The sequence below is a fragment of the Sceloporus occidentalis genome, unplaced genomic scaffold (assembly GCF_023333645.1).
Source record: "Sceloporus occidentalis isolate IW3139 unplaced genomic scaffold, rSceOcc1.0.p SCAF_2, whole genome shotgun sequence".
NCBI lineage: Eukaryota > Metazoa > Chordata > Lepidosauria > Squamata > Phrynosomatidae > Sceloporus > Sceloporus occidentalis.
In genome coordinates this window covers 93192343-93213220 of record NW_028316982.1, presented here as the reverse complement: position 1 = coordinate 93213220, position 20878 = coordinate 93192343, and the positions used below count along the sequence as shown (strand labels likewise).

At 43.3% G+C, this 20878-nt stretch overlaps 1 protein-coding gene across 1 annotated transcript; it reads left to right on the top strand.

Annotated features, from left to right (window-relative positions):
- Positions 1 to 4246: 4246 nt before the first annotated feature.
- Positions 4247 to 8437, top strand: LOC149318704 (interferon-induced protein with tetratricopeptide repeats 5-like). The gene is made up of 2 exons (XM_089510315.1): positions 4247 to 4373; positions 6924 to 8437. The coding sequence occupies exons 1-2, from the start codon at positions 4315 to 4317 to the stop codon at positions 8368 to 8370; spliced, it is 1506 nt and encodes a 501-aa protein (XP_089366441.1). The 5' UTR covers positions 4247 to 4314; the 3' UTR covers positions 8371 to 8437.
- Positions 8438 to 20878: the final 12441 nt, after the last annotated feature.

Below are 20878 nucleotides of genomic sequence, written 5' to 3'. Positions count from 1 at the left end.
CTCTGTTTTGTTGGTATTGCTAAGAAAGGAAGAAGGGAAAGTAAGCCTTTGGGATGGCCTCCACACCATTGCTAGTGATTTGAGGCTATAGTATTGTGCATAGTTATAGTATAGTATTGTGCGTGAGCATCAGGAGACATTTAAACATCCCTTCCTTGCTCATGATCACTCACTGAGATGTGATGGGGGAGAAGAGGATTGGGTGTGGAAGGCAACTATTGAGAGTGTAAGCTGGCAAGATTGACAAGTAAGCCATAGGCTATTGGTTGATAGGTGTTAGCATGCTGGAACATCACAATTCCCACCTCTGTTTTATACAGTCATGGAATTAAGTGTCCAGAGAGAGCAACCTCAAGTTTAGATTCTGAAGGATAGCCAGATGGTCAGTGGCAGAAAACTCTAAATACAGTGTGATGTCCTGCCAGGACTGATTGAAACTTTCCCCTGCATTTTCTTTCACATTGGTTCAGGCTAGGGTTGCCATAAGCCGGCTGGGGGCGGGACAATCCCGGGTTTTGACCACTAGGGGGCGTCCCTGCACGGTTTCCTCCTTGTCCCGGGTGGATGAGGTTGCCTTTGCTGGCCCTTGCAGAGCTGCGCACAGGGCTAATGAGGAGGACTTCCTCCTCCTCAGGCTGGGTCCTCCAGGCCTGAGCCTGTGAGGGCTGGCAGGGGGCGGGGCTGTTCCAGCCCCAGTCTGCCCCCATTGGCCAGCCAGACTCAGGAGGAGGAGTTCCTCCTCTGTTGGGCTGGGCTGCAGCCAGAGGGGAAAGGAAAGGGCCATTTCCTTTGCCCTTTTTTGGTGCCAGGGAGGAGGAGGAGGAGGAGGATGAAGAGGAAGAGAAGGAGAAGGAGAAGGAGGAAGTACTGTATGTGTTTTTTAAACTGTATTTTTAAAGTGCATTTTAAGCTGTATTTTTTAAACTGTATTTTTAAAGTGCATTTTAAAGTGCCTTTTCTGTGTATTTTTGATGCTTTTAATGCTAACAATTGTCCCTTGCTTCGACAAGGATAGTGTGGTGATGATGTGATTTGAGTCAGCTTCTGAAGTTGAGAGAGTGTCACCTTCCAAAGTGTGGTTTTGGTGTATTTTTTGTGCTTTTAATGCTAACAAGTCTCCCTTGTTGTGGCAATGATGGTGATGATGGTGATGGTGATATTGATATCAGCAAGCCTCTCAGGCATGGCCAATGTTAGCTGCTCTGATTTTTACAAACTCATGTGCAGTGAAAAAAAATCAAAGTCCCTTGACTAAGTACACACTTCTGAGAAGTAGAGTTGGTGCAAGAAACCTGAAACGGCAAATCCACTTCTTGTGAAACCACCTTGACATGTTCAATATGCATAGCCATGTTAAACCATGCTAAGTGTTAAACTCAAGGGGTTTGATTATGGAATAAGCCTCTGAACTATGCAAGAAGCCATGTTAAGTAAAGCCACGGGAAGTGCCCAAATGTGCTGTTGTGTGTGTTTTGGAATGGAGGGGGGTGGTTTGGGCAGAAAAGGAAGTCCATTTCTGCCATCTGACTAGGAATAATGCCCAAATGTCCTCCATTTTGATCATGCCTAAGAAACATGCATTTATATTAACATTTTTAAAAAGCATCAATTTTTTCCGCATGTCCTCCATTTTTATAAAATGTGCCCTACATTTGAAAAGGTTGTCCTACATTTGCCCTACATTTGTCCCGGTTTGGAGGTCCTGACTTATGGCAACCCTAGTTCAGGCCTTAGATTATTTTAGTGTAGGAAAGTCATTGTATTAGTTTGTGGGAGGAGCTGTAGGTTTCCCCTGCATTATTTCCAGGTTTGGTTTGCCCTTTCCCAGCATGCTCTGCTGTAGCTGGAGGTTTTAGTGGGGGAGCAGTCTTTGCTGAGAGCAAGCAGAGAGCTGTCTTTTGGTGGCAAGCAGGCCCAGACAGCCGGAAAGGGCATTTCTTACATCTCAGCTGAATTAGTTACCATCAGCAAGAAAATAAAGGAGTTCAGGAGCTGAAAGACCCTGCCCCAGCTCCATTGAGTGAGGAGAGCAAACCATCAGACCCAGAAAGATGACAACCTGAAGATTGCTGCAACTGTAAAGTACCTTTTGTTTAGAGCTGGGGAGGAGAAAACTCTTTATTTTGTCCTTTAAATTAAATTTCCCCCTTTTTAAACTTTACATTCAGCTTCAGAGCCTTTTTTGGGTAGAAGAGTTTGATCTCACCAGGGTACCGGCGTTGCACACCCAAACCTGCCACCACCTTTAGTTGGGTGTGTCTTCACATACAGACAGAAGAGAAAACTCAAGAAAGGGAGCTATTTGCATTCACATCAAGTGGCAAAGAATATTTCATCAGAGGTATTTTATTATTATTATTATTATTAGCCATTATTTATGAAGTGCTGTAAATTTACAGGTGTCAGTCTCTAAATCCAGGGCAAGAATTGTAGGGCTCCTCAGATGTGCAATTCCTGGCCAATGGTGAGGAATGCTGAGAGTTGTAGTACATCAACATCACGAGGGCCCTTTGATTTCCATTCCAGCCCTAGATGTTGCTAGACTGCAGCTCTTATCAACCCTGGCCAACACTGGCTAATAGTGAAGAATTATGGGAGCCACAGTGTAATAGAATCTGGAGTGCCACTGGTGCATTCAACAATACAACAAACCCATGTGCAGCTCCTTTAGTGCATGCATGAACATACACACATCTAGAGAGAAGACACAGGCTTCTTTCCCCGTTGGAAACACTAACCTTCCCCTTCTCAAAATAAGCAAGACAACTCTTGTGATCCGCCTCCAGCGTGACCTGGCTATGGCTACCCAGAGAAGAGAATTGAGTAGCTCTCACAGACCTTTCCAATTGCCCTTGGGCTAGAAGAACTGTTCAAGAGACCTGTTAGGTCTGGCAGCTGACTAAAGGATTGCCATTTGGTTGCCAAGAAGCCACAGAAACATACAAGCATAGTCCGCTCTCCACATTGCAGCTTTGATTATTCATGGATTTGATTCATATGTTCTCTGTGGTCAGCATCTGCCAGATGTTGCAAAGGAGGACCTAGAAATTCCTAGAGAGAACATTAGGCATTTGTAGGCCCTCTACCACAACCCTATTGTCACTTTCTGGCAGATGTTGACCACAGCATTGCGCTGGAGGACCTAGAGATTCCTAGAGTGGTGTTCTCTCAGACATTGTATTACGGCTTTAGAGACCAGGGTTCAAATCCCTGCTTGGTCATGGAAACTCACTGGGTGACCTTGGGCAAGTCACACTCTCTCAGCCTCAGGGCACGGCAATGGCAAACCTCCACTGAACCAGTCTTGTCAAGACTATAAATTGGAAATGACTTGAAGGCACACAACAACAGCAACAACCTGAAAATGACTGTCACCCACAAAACTTCACCAGCAGGGACAAGAAAAGGAAGCTGGGATGGAAAAACAAAAGGTGCATCTGCACTGTAGGAATATTGCAGTTCAACACTACTTTAACTGCCATGGCTGCATCCTACAGGGTCCTGGAATTTGTAGTTTTGTGAGGCACCAGCGCTCTTTGGCAAAGAATGCTTAAAAAATGCTTGTAAAACTACAAATCCCAGGATTCCATAGGATGGAGCTACTTCTCTTAAAGCCATGAAAAGAAATAGAGATAGACTTGCTAAGACAGAAGAGGCACCAACCAGTGTGCCACCTACAAGCAAGGAAAGAGCAAAAAGACTAATCTGCACTGCAGAAATAATGCAGTTTGATACCACTTTAACTGCCACGGCTCCATGCTATGGGATCCTGGGATTGGTGGCTTTGTGAGCTAGTTAAGACATCTTTATCAGATTGCTCTGGTGCCACAACAAACTAGAAATCTCAGAGGAGTCCATAGGAGGGTGCCATGGCAGTTAAAGGGGTGCACTCTCTCAGCCTCAGAGGAGGGCCATGGCAAACCTTCTGTGAAGAAATCTTGCCAGGAAAACCCCAGGATATTCCCCAAACACCTAAGAAGCAGGAATTTAGTATTTTTGTGAGTGTTTTTAGCTTTTTGTTTGCTCATGTCCTCAATTTTTGTCCTCTTTTTGTGCCTTGTCTTCTTTTGCGGTTGGGACATGAGGCCCCCCTCCCTGCCTTGGGCAAGTCACACTCTCTCAGCCTCAGAGGATGGCCAAGGCAAGCCTCCTCCTCTGAACCAAGCTTGCCAAGGAGGAAAACAAACCACAGCCAAGGTTCACTTTCGCTTCCTCCAAGGCTTCCTCCCTCCCTTAAGTTTCGCTTTCCCCTGAAAAGCTGCCAGAGGCAAGGAACTAGGCTCAAGGGAGGCTCGCCCAGGAGTCCTTGGGATCATGGGAGGACTACTAAGTTTCCTTTACAACTGGGGGACTAAGGCCCCTGCCATCCTCAGGTAAGCAAGGGGCGCTGCACGATGGGAACTGAGGTCCCTAGACATTGTTCAGCCTCACTTGCCCTTTTGGTTTGCTGAAGCAAACCACTTTAGCAATGCTAAAGTGGTTGCTTCTTGTGTGCCTTTAAGTCGTTCCTGACTTATGGCGACCCTAAAAAAAGAGATGTAGTGGTTTGAGCGCTGGACTATGGATTCATGATGCAGCCCATGATGATCCTGGAGACCAGGATCTACTTCAGCCATGGAAAGCCACTGGGAGACCTTGGGCAAGTCACACTCTCTCAGCCTCAGAGTGTTTCCTTGGCGAAGTTGGTTCAGGGGACGTTTGCCTTGGCCATCCTCTAAGGTTGAGAGAGTGTGTCTTGCCCAGGGTCAGCCAGTGGGTTTCCATGGCCGAGCCGGGATTCAAACCCCGGTCTCCAGAGTAATATGAGTCCTTTTTCCTCAGAGGCTGAGAGAGTGTGACTTGCCCAGGGTCACCCAGTGGGTTTCCATGGCCAAGCCAGGAGGGTAATCTCATGTCTGAGGCCATGGCAAACCTCTTCTGAACAAAGCTTGCCATGAAAACCCCATGAATAGGGTTGCCTTCGGGCAGTGGTCCCCAGAGTATGCCCTTTAAGAGATTTTGGACTTCAGCTCCCAGTATCCCAGGCTACTGAGGGTTTTGGGAGTTGAAGTCCCAAAAAAATCTCTTAAAGGGCATACTTTGGGGACCACTCCCAGGCGCACAACAAACAACAACAGCAACATATATATAAGAATCAATATTTTGATTCCCAGCATAACCATGGAAACTGACTGGATGACCTGGGACAAGTCACACTCTCTCAGCCTCAGCCATGGCAACCCTCCTCCCCTGAAGAAACTTCCCATGATAGGGTCACCATAGCTTGGAAACAACTTGAAGGCAGAGACAACAACAACAAGGCCAACCTACCATAGGGTTTCCTTGGCAAGAGTGATTCATAGGTGGTTTGCTTTTGCCTCCCTCTGATGTGAGAGAGTGTGACTTGCCCAAGGTCACCCAGGGGGTCTCTGTGCCCGAGTGGGAGATTTGAACCCTGGTTCCCAGAATCATTGTCCAACCCTGAAACCACTTCGCCACGCTGGCTTTCATAAATATGTTCAGTGCACAAAGAAACATGTTTTGTTGTTGATCCTCTGTCATCCCACTTTCTCAGCTGCTTTTAAAATATCTCAGTTTCTCTCACCTCCCACTTTCTACTTTTGTCCTCAGTTTATATTTGCTGCAAGCAAGCTAAGTTATAAACACCAAAATAATTTCTATTAAACTAACTGACAGGGAGAGGAGAGAAGAGGGGGCAGAATTTTGTCCTTGTTTTTGTGTGCTTCCAATTAGTTTCTGACTTAGGGCAACCCGAAGGTGGACCTGTCATGTTTTCTAGGGCCGAGAGAGTGTGACTTGCCAAGATCCTCCGGGTGCTTTTCCGAAGCCAACTGAGTACAGTGATTTTAAGAAAGACTACAAAGGATAGATGAAATGCCATTCATTTTTTTTAAAGTTTGAAATAATTTTAAAACATAGCAATAAAGATAAAAATACAGCGCGTGCACAACCCATTTGAAAAAAAGGCTCCTCGCAACTAACTAATCATCCAAATATCTGTTTCAAGGAAAAGGTCTTTATATGTCTTTCCAGTTGTCTCCCTCTTCCCCCAAACACACACACAGAACGCATCTGCACTGCAGAAATAATCTGGTTTGACACCATTTTAACAACCATGGCTCAATATTATGGAATTCTGGGAATTGTAGTTTTTGGTAGCACCAGAGCTCGCTAGCAGAGGCAGCTAAATGTCCATCGCATGGAGTCATGGCAGTTAAAGTGGTGTCAAACTATTATTTCTGCAGTGTGGATGCAGCTTTGGATTTCAGTCCAGCAGAGTCCTGAAATAGAAAGATACCCATCTTTTTCTGTTACACCCACCTATCCTTTTCGAGAGGCTTGTGTGTGTTTTTAAGGTCAGTCTAGCACAGCCAATCAGGGAAACCATACTGAGAAGATATAATGTAAATACATGGACTGAAGAATGTAATGGAGATGTGCAAAACCTGATTCAGGCCAATTTTGTCAGCATCCAATCTGGAGGCAGGATATTACACAAAGAAGACATTTGTTGACATCTAGAAGGGCTCTTTTTTTTGTAACTAATATCTGAAGATGAAAAGTTTTATGTAGGTTCCTCCCCCCCACCCAAAAAAAAAAAAAAGGTTGTGATAGAGTCAGTTACCATAGGTAACCTTGGGCAAGTCCCACTCTCTCAGCCCCAGAGGAAGCCCATAACAAACCGCCTTTGAACAAATCTTGTCAAGAAAATGGTGTGATAGGGTCCCTTTAGGTTCACCATAAATGGAAATAACACAACAACCTGTAGATGAAAGGTTTTATGGAGGCTTTTTTTTTTAAAAAAAGGTAAAATGAACATAACAGGAATCTATTTCTGTAAGAATATCCATGATAAAAGATGATTGGCTGGTGTTTATTTTAAATGTGCCTTTCCCTTTCTTTCTCTCATTTCTTCGTAACAGTCCCAAAGATGCCTTAGAAAAGATACTCCTGCAACTGGACTGCCATTTCACTTGGGTTTTGCTGAAAGAGGACATTGATCCTGATGAACTGGAGGAAAGAATTCTTGAACACATTGAGTTTTTACACTCTAAATCCAAAGCCCAAAATTATCACCTGCTGGCCTATGTGAAATATCTGAATGGCAAGAAGGAGGAAGCTCTGGAAAACTTACAAAAAGCTGAAGAGGCTGTCAAAATAGAGTACCCTGGAGACACTGAAAAGCAAAGCCTTGTTACTTGGGGTAACTATGCTTGGCTGTACTACCACATGGACAAACAGACAGAGGCACAAGCCTACATTGACAAGATAAAAAAGATTTGCAAGCAACATGGAAGTGCTTTGCCTTATAAGATGAAACTCCCCCAGATCTTCTGTGAAAAAGGATGGGCCCTTCTCAAATTTGGGGGGAAATACTATGAAAAAGCCAAGGAAAGCTTTGCGAAGGCCTTGGAAGAAGAACCAGACAACCCAGAATTTAATGCTGGCTATGCAATCACTGTATACCGCCTGGAAGATTATTATGGGAGAAAATCAGCAGGGGAAGGGTCATCTCTGAAACCCTTGAGGCGGGCAGTCCAGCTGAATCCAGAGGATCCCTTTGTGATGTCCCTTCTGGCATTAAAGCTGCAGGAAACTAATAAAATTCATGAAGGGGAAAAGTACATTGAAATGGCCCTTGCAAAACACCCTGGCATTCTTTATGTGCTGAGGTATGCTGCCAAATTTTATAGGAAAAAAGGCGATGTGCAAATAGCCCTGAAATATTTGACAGAGGCATTGAGGCTGACACCAAACTCCAGCTTCTTACATCATCAGATAGGGATTTGCTACAGAACACAGTATTTTGGTATGAAAAAGAAAATGGTTAAAAACCGAATCCTAACAAATGTGACAGAAATGATCAGAGCATTGGGCCTTTGCATTTTCCACTTTGAAAAGGTGGTGAAGCACAAACCCAAATTTGTCTATGCTTATGTGGACCTTGCAAACATGTACATAGAACAGGCCCAGCTTCGAAGAGCAGAGGCAATGTTTCAGAAAGTACTTGCAATGAGCAACCTGACTTGTGTAGAAAAACAGCAGCTGCACTTCAATTATGGGCGCTTTCAGGAATTCCACAAAAAATCAGAATCTGAGGCAATGAAGCATTACCTGGAAGGGCTGAAAATTGAACATAAATCATTTGAGAGAAACAAGTGCGAACGTCACCTGAGTAAATTGATAGATAAGAGAATAAAAAAAGGCCTAGGAGATGCTCAGTGTTTGGGCAGCCTTGGATTCATTGCTCAACTCTATGGGCAGAAGCAGCTTGCAGTTCAGTGCTATGAACGAGCCCTTAAACGGGATCCTCAAAATGAAGAATACCTCAGTGCCCTCTTGAAGATAAGACTTTCTTTACAAAGCTAAACATTCCCATGTTTCTGTCTTTCAGCTTCCTAATTTTATTTTAAAAATACAACAAACATTAACAATACTCTGGTTACTCTGCCACTACATTATACCATGCAAGTGTTCTATTTTAAAGCAGTGGTTCCCAAACTTTGGTACTCCAGCTGTTTTGGACTTCAATTCCCAGAAGCCCCAGCCAGCTTGGCCAACAGTAAGGAATTGTGGAAGCTGAAGTGAAACACATCTAGAACAACAGAGTTTGGGAATCACTGCTTTAAGGGTCAAAATATTCCAGACTGCCCCAGAGTTTTCTGGCCCCAAATTCTCCCCTGTTCTCTCTTGCTGTGGGTTGTCAGCTCTCAGGTCTTGCAGCAAATGATGATGGGTAGCTGCCTTCCCACTTGGGTCCCGTTTGTCACCTGGCACCACTGCTGGGATCAGGAAAAGGGAGCTATTGACTGATGGCCTTTCATTCTGACCTCAGAGTGACTTGTGCCCATAGTGGCAACAACAGACTGCTTACAGCACTGCAAGTGAAAAGGCAGCTGCTATCCTTGCTGCAAAGAGAGCCAAAGGGGTTGTTCCCACTAGGTGAAACCCTGCGTTCTGAATCAAATCCAAGGAGTAGCGTTCCTATTAGGATCCGATTTAAACCTAGAACGGTTCTAGAGCAAACCGCAATCGTCCCCACTACAAATCGAATCGTAGAGCGGGATAAAAATTTAAATCGAATTTTCCTCATTTAACGCGTGTTAAAAAAACACTAGGGTCCGACCTACGTTTTTCCATTGATTCGAGTTAGGAACCGGAGCATTTAAATAGGAACGACAGCCTTTGAATCGTGTTAGATGGATGGGAGGAGCGGACTGCGATGGGGCTGGCCTTGGGGGAGTTGCCCTTTCTGTCCCCATCCGTCGTGGCTGTCGCCATTTTTGCTTCCCTCACCCCTTTGTCCGCTGTGGTCTTTCAATAAGAGATAAGGATTATTTTTATTTTTTATTTTAATGGTTTACAGGCGCTTAATCTCTTCAGCGCTTTAAACACCTGAAGTCCCGGCTGCTCAAGCGCCTGCATCTGCCGGTGGATTGCAACCTCCCCTCTGTGTGGGGAGAGCCCATTTCTAACGGAGGAGAGGCAGGAAGGGAAGGCTCCTCTCGAAGAGGCATTCCCTGCCCGCTTGGGCTCTGATCTCGCCCAGACAGGGAAGGGAAGGCTCCTCGCGAGGAGGCATCTGATCTCGCCCAGGCAGGGAAGGGCTCTGATCAATTGGGGGGTGGGGGGATAGAGCCTTTCTCCCTCCATTTCTCAAATGGAATCTGCCTTCTCCTCCAACCCTGGAAAGAGAATCTTTGGGAAGAGTGCTCCCTCCCTGCTTTTCCAGCAGCCTCCCCCATTGATCTCTGGGCTCTCTGAAGGGATTCTCCCTGGCTGTCTTGGGAGACATGAAGAGGGGATGCTGTCATGGAAAACCTATCCCATAGTTCCTCTGGAAAGAGCTTGGGTTTCTTAAATTTGCTTTGCCAGAAGCCTCCCCCATTGATCTCTGTGCTCTCTGAAGGGATTCTCCCTGGCTGTCTTTTGGGAGACATGAAGAGGGGATGCTGTCATGCAAAACCTATCCCATAGTTCCTCTGGAAAGAGCTTGGGTTTCCTAAATTCGCTTTCCTAAATTCGCTAAATTCACAAACAGTCAATGAAATGGAAACGATGCCAAAAGATAAATCGCTTCCAAATATTCCGGATTAACGTTACGTCATTCTGACGTACTATTGATTGACAGCTCCAAATAAGGTATGGAGGAGAAGAATCGCTTTATTTAAACACCAATTTCATGCCAAGTAGGAACGCTTGCAGGTAAAAACTTCTATTTAAATAACCAGATGGGAACGATGAACAAAGCGATTTGGATAGCGGGATAAGAACAGTGTTATTTTGAATCGATTTTATTAAAAACGTTGTATTTTAAATCGTTTCAGATCTTAAGTGGGAACAACCCCAAAATCTCATGGCAAATGGTGAGTTATTTAAATGCGAATTAGGTGGAGAAAGCCCTGAATTGGGCATGAGTGTTGTAAAGGCAGTCTTGCTCCAGTTTGGGGTTTGGCCCTGCATCATGTAAACAGGACACAGTGAGCCTGGGAAGAATTTAGGATAAATTATCTATTATACAAGCCCTGTGAGATTATTGAACTGATTTGGAAACTCACAGGACTGTTTTTTTTTGTTTTTTTTTTGGTAAAACATGAGAGCCAGCATGGGTAGTGGTTTGAGTGTTGGTCTATGACTCTGGAGATCAGAGAGGGTTCAAATCACAGCTCAGCCATGTTAACCCACTGGGTGACCTTGGGAAAGTCACACACTCTAACCCTCAGAGGATGGTAATGGCAAAGCCCCCTTTAAAGAATCTTGCCAAGAAAATCCCATGATGGTTTGCCTTAGGGTCTCCATAAGTCAGAAATGAGTTGAAGACACACTACAATAACATGCGTGTGCACGCATGCACACACATATGCCAAGAGTAGAGAAGTTTGAACAAAAGGTTTTTTAACAGGAAAATGTTATTTTCTTAAACCTATCAGTAAAAATTCATTCACTTTCTTCCAGTGTAAATCAAGACCCAAAACACACCTAAAAATCTAAATTTATGCTACTCAAAATGAATCGCTATGTCTTTTAGTTATGTTGTATAACTGCATGTCGCTCGGTCCTGACAACAATCTGCTCGAAACATCTTTGGTTACTGAATAAAATTTTCCAGTTTAATCTTGTTTAATACTGTCACGTGAATTTCTGAACTAAAGTAATCCTCCATATGAAACAACATGACCTAACTGTATTTGGAAGTAACATGGTATAAAAACCATGTGTGTACCTGTAATGTGTGGATTTGTTACTTGTCTTTGTGGAAAAAAAAATGCTGGCTATGGCTGCATCCACACCATAGACATAATCCAGTTTGACACCACTTCTAACTGTCAGGGCTCAGTGCTATGGAATTCTGGGAATGATAGTTCATTGTGATTGGGGTGAGGCTCAGTGGCAGAAGAAAAAAATATTTAAAAATATCTTTTACCAAATTTTCACTTTAACCAAATGAAATTGTATAAATACAGGGCGATTCAAAAAGAATGGTGCAAAACAGAATGAGAACCACTTTACTTTTGGACCATTCTTTTTGAATCACCCTGTACATTTAGGCTGTGCGTATGTAATTTAAAGGTTTAATGTTAATTTTGCTAGTTGTTTACAACACAACTATTACCATTTCATTTAATGGTAAATGGGAATTACGACTTAGGAGTAACATTGGTACAAAAAACATTGCTAAGGACAGACACAGCATCTCTTTAGCATTTTAAAGGGATGTAGCAGACACCACAGCCTGTTTCTGTCAAAAAAACATGTTTTGGGAAGCAGTGGTTTAATCTGCCCCAGGGTGTCACTTTGTTCAGCCTGCACCCCTTGGTGATGCCACTGCTTTACAGTTAGTTATTCAGGAGTGGCAGTGACTGTGGAGGGGATACCAAACCATGAAGCACCCAATAAAAGACATTTGCGTATAATGGGGGATAGTTACATGTGTATGTCACTATCGGAATTCCAGCCTTTATGTTTTAAATCGTAAAGTTTGTAAATTGTACTGTTTCTTATTAATGTAGATCTGGGAAGGTGACGACCATTAGCATTCATCTTGATCCCCATCCCTTTTAATTTGTGTAGACAGTAATAATTTCTTAACAATAAATGATGTGTTGTGCAGTGTGACAGAGAGGCACAAATGCTTCTCGCTATGAAGAACGGTGTACATGTTCACTCTCAAGAGGTGGCGCCGTTGTCTAGGTAGAGTTATTAAGTAGGATGAGGTCCTTTCTCTGAAGATACCAGCCACAGCTGTTGGGAAAATGTCAGGAATAAACTCTTCTAGCCCGAAAAAACCACACAAAACTATGGATGCCGACCATGAAAGCCTTTCGCGTCACACAGCATGAAGTCCATTCTTTAGCTTTCTGCACAGAAGTCCATTCTTCAGCTTTCTGTATATCATAGCTCATAGTTGTATCTGTTTTTAAGTACATATCCCAAATCACAATGGGAAGAGCTGGCTTTACATGGACCCTGGTACAGAAGGACAGAGGGTCTTCGAGTTCCCCCATCATTAACTGGCAATATGACTAAACTGGGGGGGATTAAACCTCTCGTGTAGTTGAACTTCCTCGGGGATTTCATTCAAAGTTTAAATAGTAGTTGTAGTAGCAGTAATAGTAACAACAACAACAAATTCTTCCTCCTTCTGGAATTCATTCAAAGCTTAAATAGTACAGTAGTTGTAGTAGCAGTGATAGTAACAACAGCAACAAATTCTTCCTCCTCCTTTTCTTCTTCTAGAATTGTTGTGTGTCTTCACATTGTTTCAGACTTATGGCAGCTATAAGACAAACCTATAACATGGGTTTTCTTGGCATAATTTGTTCAGAGGAGGCTTGTCTTTGACTTCCTCTGCGTCTGAGAGTGTAGGACTTGTCAAAATCAACCAGTGGGTTTCTGCGGTCCATCGGGGATTCCAACCCTGGTCTAAAGAGTTATAGTCCAGTGCTCAAACCACTGCACTATGCTGACTCTCCATTCAGGAATATCAATACATTATCCACTTTTCCCTGCCACTGCATAGATGCTTATGAGGGGATATATCCACTCCTTCTCATTTCATTCTTTGAAAAGTGTCTTGTGTTTTCCCAGTTATTAAAGCAGGGCTGGGAACTGCACTGGCATCAGGCACCAGATTGCCCACCCTTTGACCAACTCAGTGGGTTGGATGACATCTTAAAGAGCCAGAGTGAGCAGATGTCATAACTGCAAAGGATGACAAGGCACTGCAAAATGTAGAACAAAATAAAGCTAAAAACACTAATATAAATCCATGCTTCTTAGTCATGCTCAAAATGGTGGACAGTTTGAAATTCCTCCTGGATGGCGGTTGAAATGTAGGACATGTCCTGGAAAAGGAGGACATCCGATGATATGTCCTAAGCCAGCCCTGGCTTCGTGCGGCTGCCCCCTACTTCTGTTTTCTTTTTACTTCATGCAAAGATAATCACAGAGTTACAGATCTCTCCAAGTGGAGAATGCCTTTATTATTTCCAATCAAAGTGGAGTTAACCATGAGGCTCTCCCATGCACTGCTTATTGTGAGTAGCAATACATAACAACTTGAACAGACAACACATGCAGAAATCTCCCCACTTTGGGATATAAAGGAAGTCTCAATTTTCCACAGTTTGAATCTACACACACACAGAGGATTCAGACTACACCAGGTGACACCCAAATGCAGGGTGACACCACTGCTCCCCAAACATATGCCTTTTGGCAGACATGGGCTGTGGTGTTCACTTGCATCCATTTAAAATTAAAATTAAAAATTAATTAATACAAATATTTTAAAATTTTCTTCAAAAACATATCTTAGAAAACAATTACTTTAACCACATGAAACTATGTACATGTAAATACTATGTACATGTGCATATGATACTGTAATTTAAAGTTATAATTTTAATTCTGGTAATTTATGTCACACTTATTACCATTGCATTCAGTGATATACAGGAATTACGATTTATGAATAACATTAGTACAAAAAACTTTACAGTGGACCTTCCATATTTGTTGGGGTAAGTGGCACAGGACCCCTGAGGAACTGGAAAAAATGTAAATTTAAAAAATCTGTAGGAATCTAGATTTTCCAGCACAATTCTGTGGTCAAGGTTTGCCAGATGTTCGCCATGAAATTGTGCTGGAGGACCTACAAATGCCTAGAGAAGTGTTCTCTCTAAGAATCTCTAGGTCATCCAGCATGACTTTTGGCAGAAGTTGACAAGAGAGTTATGTTGGAGGACCTAGAGATTCCTAAAGAGAACATATTAATCAAATCTGCAAAAGTCAAAGCCACAAATGTGGAGGGCCAACTGTACTAAGGATTTTGTATGGTGTGGTATGGAAGGAGGTCAATGGGGTGGTGGTGGTGAAACCATGAGTTATTGCACTGGGTGATGCCAACCTTAGGGACACTACTGGACAGACATCCTAGGCTGGATCAACTCCACTGGCTGGAGGTTCCTTTTCCCTGAACAGAACCATTAAAAAAAAAAAAGTAGCTCTAAGACTGCAGGTGCCAGTTTGGCCATGCAATGGCATGCACCTGTAGCTGCAACCCTATCCTCTGACTTTATTCTAAAATTTCTTTCATGTGGTGACTGACTCCCCTGTCAGTGGGATAGGGCATCCGCTCTCTGTTTTACTCTAAACTTGAAAGGAGCTGGATGCTGAACCTGTTTGCAGGACGATTTGAATAGCTCCTTTAAAACCTGCATTAATGTCCAGAGTGGATTCAACACCCTATTGAGCTGGAAGCCATCAGTTCCCATTGCTTAAATCCTATTATCTCTGTAGTGAAACCTCTCCCATTCCCTTTCACAGTACATGACATGACAGAAATGATATGCTGGATCTTATTGGTAATCCCAAACAGGGTAGGTCCATTGAATAAACTGGTGGATTATGAGTCAGCAGTGATGTCAGCCCTATTGATTCAATGGGTCTAATTTGGACTATTCATAGGATTTAGACTGCTTTGTATGGAAATCTGGAGGGTGTAGTGTGCATATTGCATGAATGCAGTCATTGTTGTTAGCTGTTGTGCATATGTCCATGTTTTCTGTGTCCAATGCAGCTGTGTGCTAGCAGTGACATCATATTCTTATGCTCAAGTGTAGTGCACAGATAATCATCCCAAGCACAATAGTCTGGATCTAATTGTTGTAGAGAGGATATAAATCTAATGTTGTCACTCCTGCATACATTTCACATTATGATTTTTTTTCTTCCCAGTTCCAGGCCACATATGTTCTTAAATACAATGGCTGGGATCTTGTGTCAGTTTAATCTCCCAATATGATTGCAAACCTACTTTACAATCTAGGCAGCTCTACCAAGGGACTGAGTTCTGCAGTGCTGGCAGGTGGGGTGCTGAAGGATCACAGAATCATAGAATCATAGAGTTGGAAGGGCCATCCAGTCAACCCCTGCCATGCAGAAAATCACAATCAAAGCATACCCAACAGATAGCCATCCAGTCTCTGTTTAAAGAACTCCAAGGAAGGAGACTCCACCACACTCTGAAGGAGTATTTTCCACTGTTGAACAGCTCTTACCTTCAGAAAGTTCCTCCTAATGTTGAGGTGAAATCTCTTGCTTGCATTCATTCTTTCGTGTTCTTGTCTCTGGAGCAGCAGAAAACAAGCTTGCTTCTTCTTCAATGTGATACCCCTTCAAATACTTAAACAGGGCTATCATATAATCCCTTAACTGTCTCTTCTCCAGGCTAAACATACCCAGCTCCCTTAGTCATTCCTCATAAGGCATGGTTTCCAGACCAGTCAACATTTTGGGTGCCCTCCTGTGGATCTGCTCCAATTTGTCAACATCCTTTTTGAATTGTGGTGCCCAGGATAACACATCCAGCCCTCTCCCATTAACAAGCAGTGGTGTGACCAGCAGAAGCAGGGTCCCCTGTGCAGTCCTGTTGCAACTCATCTTTGCATTGCCACTCACTGGTAGGAGGGGGCTGTTAACCTTATGCCATGATCATAAATGTGAATAAGGAAGAGTTACAAGGTCATAGGCCTAGCTTATGACATTGTGACTATCAGACACCATCAATGTCTTACAGCTTATTGCTAATGTATTTATTGCATGTTGACATGGTACCAACAATTATTAGCAACTGCTTATGGGGTCTAATTTGGTTCAAGGCTGTGGCATAAAGTGTGTGGGGGGTCTCTTCCATACCATTTTTCCAGTGAGTACTCATGCATTGAACACACTCATGGGGGGAAATATGCACTTTTCATTATATACAATTGTTGTTGTTGTTTGTCTTCATGTCATTTCCAGCTTATGGCAACTCTAAGGTGAAGCTATTATGGGGTTTTCTAGGGCTGAGAGGGTGTGACTCACTCAGGCTCACCCAGCAGGTTTTCATAGTTGAGAGGGAATAGAACCGCAACCACTTCACCACAATTTGCTCTGTGGAGCAGATAGCAATTTTGGATGGATCAATGTAATGAAAAAAGGAACTGGTAGAAAAGAGTTTTAAAATTTCTTCCCCATCCTACAGTCTCCATCCAATTCAGGGCCAGTCACTGCTGTTATTAAGAGTTCTAGAAATGCAGGAAGCACAAGGCATGTTTTATGGAGTTCCTTTATCATGCCTAATCGGGCCATCAAGGAAAGATGTTATTATTCTGCTCACATCCTCCCCACCCACCTCCTTTATGTTTAAGGCAATTAATTTGTTGTTGTGCGCCTTCAAATCATTTCCAACCTATGGCAACCCTAACGCAAACCTATTGGGGTTTTCTTGGTAAGATTTGTGCAAAGAAGGTTTGTGATTGCCTTCCCCTGAGACCCGTTACAGAAGGGCCTAAAAGTGTGTGCTCCGCGCGTGCTAGGGTTAGAAAGGGGCATCCTTTCCAGACATCCCCAACCCTAGGACGCGCGGAGCGCGCACAAAATGGCGGCGGGCGTTCCACACGGCTGCCGCCATTATGTCACGGCCGTGCCGCCTCTAAACGGGGCGGCGCGGTTGTGACGTAGTGGGGCTGCGTGAGGGTGCCTAGAGCGCCCGTTCTGGGGCCCCGGAAGGAGCTCCGTTTCGGAGCTCCTTCCAGGTTTGCGTCGCTAGGGGCAGCCTTTACATGGCTGCGCCCAGTGACGCAGAGGAGAAAGGGGCCAAGCGGCCCCTTTCTCCTCCTCCCCGCCGCCATCAGGTGTCCTTGGGGCTTGAAGCCCCACGGACACCCCTTTCCAGGCCATGGGGAAGCGGCCTGGAAAGCGGTGGATTGGGGCCTCGGAGGCTGCCGTTGTGGCAGCTGAGGCCCCGATACACCGGGGAAAGGAGCGCCTAAAGGGCACCCCAAAGGGGCAGTCTGTAACGCGCCTGAGAGACTGTGACTTGCCCAAGATCACCCAGTGGGTTTCATGGCCCAGCTGGTAATCGAACCCTGGTCTCCAGAGCCATAGTCCAATACTCAAGCCACTACGCTATGCTAGCTCTCATGGCAACTAATACAGTATTAAAAGTATGAAAAGCCACATAAGAAGGCTTTCCTGTTGGCTGCTTCTTACCTGTGGATTTCCTTTCTCTTGCAGGACAGCCTAGCTAATTCTCTCCCTCTTATCCTTCCAGCTGAGGAATAGACCTTCTGGTTCAGATGAGCTTTTTGGCAACTGACTGGCAAGTGAGGAAATAGTTTTAATAGATGGCTACTCTTTTATTGAAATGTTTACATTTAATTTTTAATCCAGTACAACAGAACAGTGTTTTAACATGATGGGCCAAATAGTCCCAACTGGAGAAGGTACACCAAATCCATAAGAATTTGAATTCCAGTCAAGGCTAATATAGTACAGTACAGTAGTTAGATTTAGCCCTCTAACTTTTATATCAGTATTTACTTGCACTTTAAAAGAAAAACCCAACAATCTGTTTTTAAACATGGGAGAAACACCTGATACTGAGTGTTTAGGAAGTTTCTTTACAAATTTTAATATTGAAAGTTTGACTTCTGAAAAAGAAGAGGTTTTCTGGTGCCTTTAACAACAATGTTGTTAAATATCATACTGTAGATTTTGTCTTATGTAACTACGTTACGATAATTTGTATAATTGTATGGATTAGACTTCCTGGTTGTTAGATACTATTTTTTAAATTAGTTTGTGCTTTAGATTCTTTATCTTTATGCTTTTGAATAAAAGAAAGAAAGAAACCCCTGTTTTAGTTGTTTAGTGTTAATCATGTTGCATTCTTTCCCAATTCTGGAATGATTATTTTTAAAAATAATAATAATAACAAAATGAAATAAAAATAAATAAAATTATGGGATTAAGTTAAGATACAAACCCAATAAATAAATGTTTTTGTCAATAGCTTACAACCACACCAGAGATAAATGAGAAGGAATAATTATAGCTATTAAATATTTTCAAAGGTATCACCTTGCTTAGATGACATCTCAGAATGAGCGGGCGGACTTGTTACCTTCTAGATGTTGCTACACAGCAACTCCCAACATCTTCGGCTATGATGGCAAGCATAGTTTGGTCTCACGAAATAGGAAACACCTTTTCAATGGGATGAGTCTGATAGATCTACAAGGAATTAAAAGTTGCCCACACTGCCATACAAGAAACTCTCAGGCAGTCCTCTGGGAATATGGACAGCTGTGGGCATTTATTCTCTCCCAAAGGGAAACTGCAGGGAGGATCCTGTGGATGTGTGGGACATGGCAGCCATTCAGATATCACAAACAACTTTGAAATTTCCTCTTGTGTGGGATGGGATTAGATTAGGGTTGAAGAATATGATGTGGTCAAAATTCTGCAGCATGAACTCCAATCATACACCGAGAGAAAAATCCCAAAGGTGCAAGTGGGGTTCAGAAAAGGAGGAGGCACTAGAGACCACATTGCAAACGTATGATGGTTAATGGATGGTTAATTGCAAACATATGATGGTAGAAGGCAATAGAAAGAGAGGAAGACCACACACCAGAGGGATAGACTCAATCAGGGAGGTCACAGGCCTGAATCTATAGGACAGAGGATCTTGGAGATGTGTCATCCACAGGATCACCATGAGTTGGGACCAACTCGAGGACAGTTAACAACAATGTGTGATCCTCAGCCTACAACTCCTATCAGTCCTAGCTGATATAACCAAGCATGAGTGAGGGATGTTGGGAACTAAAAATGAACCACATTTGGAGGGCCACATGTTCTCCTTTTTATTAAATAGAAGTTTTGGTCTTCTAGCAATTAACATGTTTCGCTGTGGCTGACAGGACAGTATTTCAAGACAAATCTGCATTTAAAATATCCTGGCTCCCTTTCCTTTTTATTTGAATGATCATCACCACTCCTGCCACCACCACCATCATTATTAAAAGATAGGCAGGATGGGAGGGAGAAAGGAATCTTGTAATATCATTTAGAGTACATCATCTATTTTCACATTATGTTGTGGTTTTCAATCCTTCTTCAGAGGAACTGATGGAATACAATATTCAAGCCACAATGATGTAAGCACTGGTGCATAGTTTTGAGCATGGGATCAGATTGAAATGGGATACTAAAAAAAATTGCTGTAACAGTGCTTATAAATCTTCAAAGTGCCAGTTTAATGTAAACATCTTAGTGTTTATGTGCTAAGAGACAGGGCTGTGGGCAGTTAATAATCTCCAAAGTGTTATTTGAATACAGTACATTCAGCTTTCAGGAAAGTTAGTTCTGTTGAAGGCAGAGTCTTCATAAAGGGGATTTTTATTCTTGTTACACAAACGATAATTAAAATCAGCTTATTAATATATGTTTTTGTTGGAGCAGAGCTATTGTCTCTGTTCCATTTTCTGCTTAACGGGTTGGATTTTGTAAATGCATCTCAGTTCAGCTCTTTCACTTTCCAATCTTCCCTTGAAATGCCTTTAACAACCACTCTGAAGTCAGTGACTGAGGCCAAAAGCAGATGGAGGGGGAAAGGCGACTCACACTTGGGGTTTCCCATTTCTCAGTGAGAACATGCTGACCACACCGCTGGCTCCCATAACTCCTGTAATGTGGCTTGGACCCAATTTCCTACCATTTCAGCCATGTGCACTGTTTGCACAGGTGAGTTCCCAAATGGGGTAGGGCCATTTCTTTAAGCCTGTGTGGACAAGCACTGAGTGTCCTTGCAAACTGAAGTGTTCTGGTTCAGGTTTATGTGTATTACCATTTCTAATGCCTGACTTGATTCCATTTATCCTCTTGCGTAGAGACTGTCCCGTTATCCTTCGCATTTAGGATCAGGGAGAAAGGCATCTGGGTAGTACTGCTGCCCTGGAGCAGTTGTTCTGGAGGGCAGGACACTTCTTTTTTATGGCTTGTGTGTGGACATATTTCCAGGATTTCTGGAGTAGATCTTCCTAGCATCATGTCTGACAGGGCCTCACCCCACGTTTCCTTTATACCGTGTTAACGCACTCCATCCATTTGCAGTAGCATTTCTGATTGTAGATTAACTGCACTAACCTTCCCACCTTTCTGAAATATTCTTGCCATTAGCAGGTTCCACAAATGAATTTCTTTCCCACAGTACCAGTGTCATAGCCTCCTATGATGTCATGATAACACTTTGCAATGGATGAGACCTTTTTTTTTTGCAGGAGGTCATAGACGAAAAGAAAGCGGCTACACAACCCCCTGCCATTTCTTTCCATTCTATGTTGATTAAACTGCTCTGACTTTTCCACCGTGCCAGTTTTTTCTGTTAAATGTATGACTGTGTTTTGCCTTTTGTGTGGTAGGGTCTTCTTGTGTCCTCTAGCATAACTCTGTCCTTGCCCTGGCATGTGCGCGCTTGGGAAAGAAAACCCAGGCATGCATTTTCCTGGTGGAAAGTTCTATGAAATGTTAAATTGTGATGCTGAAA